At 48.7% G+C, this 10572-nt stretch overlaps 1 protein-coding gene across 2 annotated transcripts; it reads left to right on the plus strand.

The window, feature by feature from the left end:
- The first annotated feature begins 1087 nt into the window (after window positions 1-1087).
- On the plus strand, window positions 1088-2105 carry TMSB10 (thymosin beta 10). Of its 2 annotated transcripts, none has more exons than XM_082672380.1 (3): window positions 1088-1184; window positions 1431-1545; window positions 1822-2105. In XM_082672380.1, the coding sequence occupies exons 2-3, from the start codon at window positions 1446-1448 to the stop codon at window positions 1848-1850; spliced, it is 129 nt and encodes a 42-aa protein (XP_082528506.1). In that variant the 5' UTR covers window positions 1088-1184; window positions 1431-1445; the 3' UTR covers window positions 1851-2105. The 2 variants fall into 2 exon arrangements, with proteins under 2 accessions (XP_082528506.1, XP_082528505.1); XM_082672379.1 differs by having other exon boundaries at window positions 1723-1862.
- The last annotated feature ends 8467 nt before the right edge of the window (window positions 2106-10572 follow it).

The raw sequence follows: 10572 nt of genomic DNA on the forward strand, positions 1-10572 counted from the left end.
GTGAAAAAAAGCGGTTAAAATCAGGAAGGGATGGAACGGAACTTAGGATGTTTCCATCAAATGCCACTTCAAAAGTGTTTGGTAATACGCCTTGACATTTGGAAACTTCAGGACAAATAAAACAATGACCAGCTTCACCTCCTGGGTTGTTCATTTGTGGAACTAAAGATGTTGCACAGGATGAAGATACAACTTTTCTAAGAAAGATTTGAATAGTTGCAGTATACCACTCCCATAATGGGTTAAAAAGGGAAACAAGAACCTTTGTAGGGACACCTTCAAGGTTAAGTCAAGGAGGAAAATGGAACCTGGGGACACAGCATACCCTGTGAGAGAAAGAACACCGCAAGGCCCTGGGGACGGCCTGCTCTCACCACCGCCTTTCAAACCATGCTTGCATCAAACATCTAAGGGAGCACCAGCCACGGGTCCTGCAGGAGCTGCCCAGCTCAGGGAAGGGAGACAACCGGCCCCCAACCTGAGCAAGGAGCAGTGGAAACCTATCTGCAACCCTCACCCCCACCCCGTCTTTTCATCTCTAGGACCCTTGGCTCGAATTCTTTTAGTGTGAGACCCCGCAGGGGTTCACCTCCCCGAGGAGAGGAAAAGGGGGTGGGGGTGGGGGGTTTCTGGTGTGCTAAAAGCCAAAGACGCGCGGACTGCCCAGGGGTGGGGTGTCTCCTGCGAGCGGGGACGGCTGCAAAGCGCGCGAGCACGCCAGAACACCCATACTCACAACGACACGCTACACACCCACACCCACACCCAACCATACACCCCTCCCCCGCTGGCCCCCCACGCCCCTCCTGCGGGTGAGGAGCAGACTCCCGGAGAGGGGAGTGCAGCACCCTATAAAACTGAGGGCCTGGCGCCCACCCTGGCCGCGCCTGCAGCCTCCACGCCGGGGACCCGGAGAGCTGTGGGCACTGGGCGCAGGGGGCCCCGCGCGCGGGAAGTGCCGCGCCCAGCCCGGCGGGTAGCCAGACGGAGGGCACGGCGGGAAAGCTAGCCGCCCGCCCTGGCCCCGCCCCCCCCAGCCGCCGGTGCCGCCCCCGCTGCGGCGGGCGAGGGGCGGGGCGGGGCGCGGCATATATAAGGCGAGGGGCGGGCGCCGCTCTTTTGTCTCTTGCTGCAGCGACGCGAGTCAGAGCACCGGAACCGCGGGCTTGGAGCGGAACTTTTCGGTGAGCGGCGCGCTGGGGCGGAGGCCCCATCCGGGTGGGGTCGGAGCCGCCCTTCCCCGACGGGACGCCCGGGCCGGCCGGCCACGCCCTAGGGCTGTGGATGGGGTGCGGGACGCGCCCAGATCCTTGGCCTCCGGGCTGCCGGGAACGCCCCGGCCGGAGTGCCACGTCGAGGGGCGGCGGCGGGGAGCGCGGAGGGGGCCGCTGGCCCCGGCTCCGGGCCAACCGCCTTGGTTTGCCCGCTAGGTTTGTCTTAAGAAAATGGCAGACAAGCCGGACATGGGGGAAATCGCCAGCTTCGATAAGGCCAAGCTGAAGAAGACGGAGACGCAGGAGAAGAACACCCTGCCGACCAAAGAGAGTGAGTCCGCCCCCGCCTCCGGGTCCTCGAGCTCCCAGCCCAGTCCCCACCCCGCCCTTCGCCTGAACCGAGCCCCGCACCCCATCCGGCCGATTCCTCCCGTCGGGCAGCCCCAGCCCCCCTTTCTGTTGCACAAGGCGCCTGTCCCCAACCCCAAGCCTCTTTCTTAATCCCCAGACCTCGTGGGTGCCTCGCCCAGCCCAGGTTTGTAAGCGCCTCGGTTGGCGGGTTGCAAGAGGTTCCCATCCCCCAGTGCCCGCTTCCTGCCCTCCACAGCCATTGAGCAGGAGAAGCAAGCGAAGTGAAATTTCCTAAGAACCTGGAGTGTTCTCCACCTCCATCATCTTGGAGACCCTAGTCGTGATGTGGAGGAAGAGCCACCTGCAAGATGGACACGAGCGACAAGCTGCACTGTGAACCCGGGCACTCCGTGCCGATGCCACCGGCCTGTGGGTCTCTGAAGGGACCCTCCAATCGGACTGCCAAATTCTCCGGTTTGCCCTGGGATATTATAGAAAATTATTTGTATGATTAATGAAAATAAAACACACCTCGTGGCATGGCTGGCGTGGTCTGAGTCTGTTAGTTGAGTATGCGTGGGTAGTGCCACTGCAGCAGAGCTCCAGCCACCGGAGTCGGAGTTCCTGCCGCAGAGCGGGGGAGGGGGTCGCAGGATGGGCTGGCTTGCAGGGACCATCTCTTAGTTTTGAGTTTCCCTGCTTCTGTGTAAGATTTTACGGGTTATTAGCCGCCTACTCTTGCAATCCATGCAAAATTTAACCCCACTTTTCATTCCTGGAAGCTGTTTCGGAAAATGCTTTTTTAAAAGCAGAATTTGTTTTTAATAAGCTTTTACGGTCTCACCGTTTTCTCTGGCCTCATAGTTGTGGTGAACACCAGGAGAGAACAGTGATTTAAAGTCTGAGAAGAAAGGGGGAAATGACTGAATCTGGAATGTTGGAAATTGGGCGAGGTCACAAATTCCCCGAGAGGCTTTCTCTTGGAGCTTGAAAAAGGAGGCATTGGAACAAAAACAAAGGCGGGATCCAAGGAAAGAACAGCAAGAACATCACAACTGGAGGAACCAACACCAGAACTAGAGAAGCTGTGGGGGACAGCCTAGCTTTTTGTCTTTTAACCCGGGCTCAGAACCTTCCACAAAAGCGTTAGCCATTAGAGGGAGTGCTGGGCCGAGCAGCCTCCGGTGCTGTGATCAGCAGGGAGAGTGGGATTGTGGAGGGAGGGCTGGCGCCGGCAGGGGCAGCAGCAGAGCCCTGCTGGGTCACACCCGCTGGACCCACAGGGAAGGGGCGGGCCCGCCCAGAGGCCCTAGCGGAGGAGGAGAACCTGGGGCTGCAGGGCATTCTAAAGCACAAGAAACAGGCTTGTGGTTTCAGGGGTGGAGTTTCCTTTTAAGGAGGGAGGAGATGACACATCGTGTAGTGATTTGTCCCATATCTGCCTGCGCGTCAGGGGCCGGACACTGGGTGAGGGCAGGTAATTTGAATGAGGTGTGATCCCAGTCCACGGGGGCCTTAAAATGCAGTGGGTGAGATCTCCGCCACAGTAGACCACAGTCAGGGATACCAAGGCCAAGGGAGTCACTGCCCATGTGACATGGAGTGGCTTGACAGTGAAACCTGTGCTGTGGAGGGTAAGTGGGCCTGGGGAGGAGAAATAAGGAAGGGACACATTAAGAGACCACCGGGGCAAGGGACACTAACCTTTACTGAGGTAAGATTAAGATTTCTGAAGCGATAACTCACAGCCCGCTTGCCTATCTGCCTCTCCTTTCCCCACCTTGGCGAGGCCCCAGTTAACTCATTTTCTGAGTGTAAAACAAAAGTGCCCTTAAGTCTCCTGGATTTTTGTCTTCTTCAATTCTTAGGAAGAGCAAGGCTCTCATGGGCACCCACCACCTCAGAATAGAAAGGATTTTCAGAAATCTTTAAATTTCTTCAGAAATTTTAAATCAGAAATCTTAAATCAGCTGTGGGCCAGGCACTGTGCTTGGAGCTTTAATTCTCAAACTCTTATTAAGGCAGTATGATTATCATCCCATTTTATAGACGGGGAAACTAGGGTTCAGAGAGACTAGGAATTTGCTGAAGACACACAGCCAGTGAGTAGTGGAGCCGGAATCTGGGGCCAAGGGTGTGCTGTGGGGGATCTTATAACCCCAATGTTCAGGACATCCACTGCATCCAGCGTTTCATGAGCATCCACTACTTGAAGCATATTTATAATTGCCCCTGTTGGGGTCCATTGTTGGGAGGTTGAGGAAAAGGAAACAAATCACTACTACCTTCAAACAGTAACACGGTGGTGAGAGGGCTTTGGCATTCCCAGGACCCTCTTACTCTCAGAAGATTCCCATGACTTTCTCACCTGCTCCGCAGGAAATCCTTTCTATTCTGAGGTGGTGGGGTGCCCATGAGAGTCTTGCTCTTCCTAAGAATTTAAGACAAAAATCCAGGAGACTTGGGCTTCCCTGGTGGCGCAGTGGTTGAGAGTCCGCCTGCCGATGCAGGGGACGTGGGTTCGTGCCCCGGTCCGGGAGGATCCCACATGCCACGGAGCGGCTGGGCCCGTGACCCATGGCCGCTGAGCCTGCGCGTCTGGAGGCTGTGCTCCACAACGGGAGAGGCCCCAACAGTGAGAGGCCCGCGTACCACAAAAAAAAAAAAAAAAAAAAAAATCCAGGAGACTTAAGGGCACTTTTGTTTTCCACTCTGAGACAATGAGCTAATTGGGGCCTCGCCAAGGTGGGGAAAGGCGATGCGGATAGACAAGCGGGCTGTGAGTTATCCCTTCAAGAATCTTATCACACCACATTGGTTTACAAGGTAAGGCTGGCCTTCCTCAACCCATCCCAGCTCCTGAGCTGCTTCAATGTGTGCACATCTCTTGGTCTGAATGGCAGAAACCCCGTAAGACAGACCCAGAAGGCCAAGCACTGGCCAGGAAGGCTGCCTTCCTAGGCCCCACCTCTCTCCCCATGGTGGATTGCAGGGAATCCCGTGGGCATCACAGTGGAGTCAGCACCAGAACCTGGAGTGTCAGAGAACATTGAAGCACCTCAGGCCCACCCTTACCTTCCTTCCTCCCTCCCTTATCCCACCATTTCTATTCCTTGCCACCTGGGAATACTGACACCCTTGGGAGAATTATACTGAATTACCGGTTTCTGCCCTTTTCCTCCTATCTAAGCATTCAGGAACCAATTATGAGTCCAATCACAAAACAAGGCTTGCTCTGAAACTAAAATACAATTGTAACTTTTCTTTTTAAACCTGGATTTCTGGCTTCATTTTCTTATTTCATCCCTAAGGCAAGCGTTAATAATTCGGCCTCCATGTGATGAATGGGGCTCAGGGCTTGGGACTTTCCACTGTCTTTGTTAGGGTGCACCAGGGGACTCAGGACGACAGAAGGTCCCCATACACACACTCCACCTCCTATTCAATAAGCTGAGTGCCTGGTATGTACCCCAGGCTGCTCAAGGTGCTGGGAAAACAGATGGAGGCTGCCTCAGGGAGCACCTAGGCTAGATTAGAAGGAAGACCCAGCCTGTCTTCCCAACACTTCCCAATCCCCCAGATCGCTCTCCCACCCTCTTCTCTCATCCTCAGGCAAGCACTTCCTCTTCTCAGGCAATATTAGGTGCCTTAAAATAATAGTCTCTCTAGATCCCTCACTCAGCATCCCCTAACGTTAGCATCTTACTTCATTATAGTCCAATTATCAGAATCAAGAAATTAACATTACACTACTATTAATCCCACTCCTGGTCATGTACCCAGACAAAACTATAATTCGAAAAGATACATGCGCCCCTACGTTCATAGCAGCACTATTTACAATAGAGAAGACACAGAAATAACCTAAATGCCCATCGACAGATGAATGGATAAAGGCGTGGTACATATATACAATGGAATATTACTCAGCCATTAAAAAGAATGAAATAATGCCATTTGCAGCAACATGGGTGGACCTTGAGATTATCATACTAAGACGAAGTAAGTCAGAAAAAGAAAGACAAATACCATATGATATCGCTTATATGTGGAATCTAATATATGACACAAATGAACATTCTATGAAACAAAACACTCACAGACATAGAGAACAGACTTGTGGTTGCCAAGTGGGAGGGGGCTGAGGGAGGGAAGGATTGGGAGTTTAGGATTAGCAGATGCAAACTACTATATGTAGCATGGATGAACAACAAGTTCCTACTGTATAGCACAGGGAACTATATTCAATATCCTGTGATAAAACATAATGGAAAAGAATATGAAAAAGACATATAACTGAATCACTTTGCTGTACAGCAGAAACTAACACAACATTGTAAATCAACTATGCTTCAATAATTTTTTTTAAAATTATACTACTATTAACTAAACCAAAGATCTTATTCAAATGTCACCAGTTTTTCCACTAACGTCCTTTTTCTGTTCCAAGATCCTACCCAGGACCGCACATAACATTCACTTATTTCTCTTTAGTCTCCTGCAGTCTGTAATAGTTCCTCAGTCTCTCCTTGTCTTTTATGACCTTGACACTTATAAAGAGTATGGCCAAGTATCTGCTGAATATATCTCAATGCGGGTTTGTCTTATGTTTTCTCATAACTGGACTGATGTTCTAGATGTATTTTTTGGTAAGCTGCACCACGTTCTTTTTGGAGTGGAAAGAAAAGATTAAGTGCCTTAGTTCTCATGCTTTTTGCCACCTTCTGTCATTTCCCTCGCATGGGAAAAAACACTCCTGTGTTTCCCCTCTCTACTCTTCCTGCACTACTCAACCATACGTGCAGGAAAAACTCCTCTGTTTCTCCTTTACTCCAGCATTCTACTCACAGAATACCCTACCTCAGGTCACCAAATGGGTGGATTTTCCACACCAAGCAATTCTCAGATTCTCCAGACACCAGCTGGGTGTCCCACAATTCAATTCAGTTCTGACACCATCTACCTGGAGTTAGCATCAGAGCCCACAGGTTAAGGGCTCAGTACCACAAAACTGCCCCCTCCTCCCACTTCAGACACCAATTGCAAGTCCAGCTTGACAGTATGCATCTAATAGACTGAGGCTGAGCAGAGCTGCCCTATGACACAGTGACCCCAGGCCTCGTGATACATTCCAGAGGGACGAGTGCATGTGTCCACCAAAGAACCTGTCCAAGAATGTTCCATTCATATTGGTCAAAGAGCAAAAACAACCCAAATGTCCATCAACAGAATGAATAGACAAATCTGTTTTATTCACACAGTTAATCACTGAGTTACTCAACAATAAAAAGGAACCAAGTGCTGATATCTAATATTGTATGATTAAATCTAAACGACAGGGCTTCCCTGGTGGCGCAGTGGTTGGGAGTCTGTCTGCCGATGCAGGAGACGTGGGTTCGTGCCCCAGTCCGGGAGGATCCCACATGCCGCGGAGCGGCTGGGCCCGTGAGCCATGGCCGCTGGGCCTGCGCATCCGGAGCCTGTGCTCCACAACGGGAGGGGCCACAACAGTGAGAGGCCTGCGTACCGCAAAAAAAATATATATATATATATATATATATATATATATATAAACGACATTCTAGAAAAGGCAAAAATAATTTTTGACGATAAAAGTCAACAGAACCTGGGGTGATGGAAATGTTATATATCTTGATCAGAGTGGTAACTATGTGAGTGTGTAAAAAATTATCAAGATAGACACTTAAGATTAACACTTATATACACTTCACTATATGTATGTTTTACCTCAATACAAAGATTTTTTAATCCTATGAAGAACTAAGGATTCCCAGCTTTTAAGACCACATACCACTAGCTCAGAGAGAAGATCAGAAGATTGTATAAACAGAGCCTGTATCTGGTTCCAAGGGGCAACAGGAAAACATGTTTCTCTGGCCCTTTCCTTCCTTCTTTCCTGCCTTTGAGTATTTCCCCCCGTTTGAATGACCCTCCATCTCTTTTCTAATTGGTCAAATATTAGCCTACAAGGCCTTACCAATCACCACCTTCTCCGATTAGCCCACCTCATTTCCCAACCAATGCCATTCTCTCTGTCCTGTCAGCTCCTATCTGCCCCTCTCTACGGGTACTTGGACACGTCACCTTCTCAGTTAGACTGAATGGAGAAGGATCTGTATTCATTGATACTGGTGGCACCCACAGTAGCCAGTACATAGTAGACACTCAATAAATAATTATTGAATTGTCACTGAAATACCCCACTGGCCTCACCTGCTGCATCTTGGCCATACTACAGCCAGGCTGCTATCAGGCCCCCTACTGTCTTACTGTGGGTTCTCTTCTGCATTGAAAGGGCCTAAGCATAATCGGCATGTGGGAGTGACCATAGTTCAGGGAAGCCAAATAGCTTCATTTCCCTCCCAGAACCAGAACAGGATGCAATCCTATGACAATGAAGGGAAGTACAGTGAATTCACAATTGAGGCTATTGATGGAAAGCTATTTATTAATTACCCAGATGGCAACTGTGAGTCTCAACCAGTTAAAAGAGTTTAGATATTGGGTTGCTGATTTCTGTGAAGTACAGAGGCTGTGTTCTTGCTCAGTTTAATTCAGCAGGCATTTTTTGAGTGCTAGTGAATTCCTATCACTGTACTAGGGCTGTGGAAGCTGTAAAAGACTAGGGCTGTGGAAGCTGTTAGTAGACCAACTAACTACACAAAAGGTGGAATGAAGTAAATGGTAAAGAGGGAGATCAGCAAAGCACCATGGGAAGGTATATGAAGGAACCGTGAACTCTGGACAGGTGGTTGCTTCATTGGGAAGAAGCATTTGAATGAAGACCCAGAGGAGTGAGAATGGGAGCAGGGCTTTCTTAACAGAAGGAGGAGCAGTGCATTGTGATACCATAGCATGTTCCGTGGAGGGAAAGGGCAATGGTTCAGTGAAAATGGAGGACACCTCAAAATTAGCCTAGAAAGGTAAGTTGAGTTCTTTATCCTATAGACAGTTGAGAGCCACTGCAGATTTGAGGTTGGGGCAAAGTGATCTGGAATGTATTTGATAGCATGAGAAGGATGTTGTGGCAGACACAGAGGGTTATCTACCCGACCACTATCACCATCACCACCAATTCTACCATCGCCACCGTCACCACCACTACCACCACACACTTCTCATCCTCTGCTACCCTGCCTTCTTCATGGCCAAGGGAAGCCCAGTTGTATTTAGATATAAACAGTTGATGAACCTCAAGGGGCACAGCCCCAGGAGCAATGCTTGATTATATAAACCTAAAGCACCCAGGGGTTCAGCATTATAGAAATTTGTGAGGTTGTTTTGTTTCAGTTTGATTGTCAAAAAGATTAAGGGACACTGTCGATAGTTCATGGACAAGGATCAGGAATGTCTGACATCCTGCAATGCACAGGGCAATCCCATATATCAAAGATTTGTCCCATGCCCTGCATGACTTTTTTAAAGACCCTTGGGCTTCCCTCGTGGCGCAGTGGTTAAGAATCTGCCTGCCAATGCAGGGGACACGGGTTCGAGCCCTGGTCCAGGAGGATCCCACATGCCGCGGAGCAGCTAGGCTCGTGAGCCACAGCTACTGAGCCTGTGCGTCTGGAGCCTGTGCTCCACAACGGAAGAGGCCGCGATAGTGAGAGGCCCGCACACCGCGATGAAGAGTGGCCCCCGCTCGCCGCCGCTGGAGAAAGCCCTTGCACAGAAACGAAGACCCAACACAGCCAAAAATAAATATAAATAAATTAATTAATTTTAAAAAATGGTCCACATTAAAAAATCTTTAAAAAAAAAGACTCTCTATTGTGGTATAATTACGTATAGAAAAGTACACAGATCATTAAGTATACAGCTCAATGAATCTTCACAAACTGAACACAGCCTAGTGTCTCCTTCCAGTCATATACTTATTCTAACTGCAAACAGCATGTACACAGTATGTCCATTTTTGAACTTTATATAAATGGACCCATGACTTGTGAATAAACCACTAGACATTCATGTAGATGAAATATCTCTTTATAATCATGTGACTCCAGCAACAGCCAATTTTATTCTACATTTTGCATTTTCCTGGAATGCAACCGCCATGTAAATGTAAATTGAAGGAAGCCTTTTTTTTTTGGCCAGGCCTTGTGGGATCTTAGTTCCCCCACCAGGGACTGAACCCAGGCCCTCGGCAGTGAAAGCACAGAGTCCTAACCACTGGACCGCCAGGGAATTCCCCCAGGGATGCCTTTTTTTCAAACTCAGAGCTTTACAAAGAGTTGATTGCCATTGCAGAAAATTGTGGCATGGAGAGCAGTATCTCTTTTAGGTTTTGAACTGTTGTTACAACACAATTGTATCAGTGTTCGTCTGAAGCTGTGGACTGCTTCTTTCTGTGCAGAATATTGTTGTGCCATATTATATTAGTCAGCTTTTGATAGGTTGTGAGGCAGTAACAAACAACTCCAAAAATCCCAATGGCTTACAACAACAAAAATGTATCTTCTGTTGCTGTTCATATATACATCAGTTGAAGCTCTGTTCCTGTTGCACATGTCTTTTTCATTTTGAGAGCCAGGATAAAGGAGCAGCCCTATCTGAGACATGCTGCTGTCATAGCAGACGAAAAAGGTATAGCAGAACCACGCAATGGCTTTTCAAGCTCTTCTCAGATGTGACACTTCCATTCACATTACACTGACCAAAGCAAATCATAAAGCAAGCGTGACATCAGTTGGGTGAGGCAGTGCAAGTCCCATGCCCTCAGGCTGGGATATCTAATTCTGGTATAGGGAAGGCAGGAAATAATTTGGAGTCATAATATAATTTACCATATATATTGAAATGCATATGCATATAATTTTTGCCAATTATCTTTCTTTATTTCACCTTTATATTCCAATGAGAGCTTGTATTGATTTGTTTTTCAAGTGCATGTGTGGATAGATTATATTATCTTTGATTTTCATTTCATGAAAGAGGAGTGCCATAAAATATTTACACAAAAAGAGATGTTGGTTCTAAGAGGTTG

The sequence above is a fragment of the Grampus griseus genome, assembly GCF_964374135.1.
Source record: "Grampus griseus genome assembly, chromosome: 15".
NCBI lineage: Eukaryota > Metazoa > Chordata > Mammalia > Artiodactyla > Delphinidae > Grampus > Grampus griseus.

Excerpts from the sequence above, each read along its gene's own strand:
- TMSB10 (XM_082672379.1), top strand. The coding sequence starts at position 1,446 with ATGGCAGACAAGCCGGACATGGGGGAAATCGCCAGCTTCGATAAGGCC. Across the intron at positions 1,546-1,722 it reads CACCCTGCCGACCAAAGAGA|ACCTCGTGGGTGCCTCGCCC; the intron begins GTGAGTCCGCCC and ends CTTAATCCCCAG.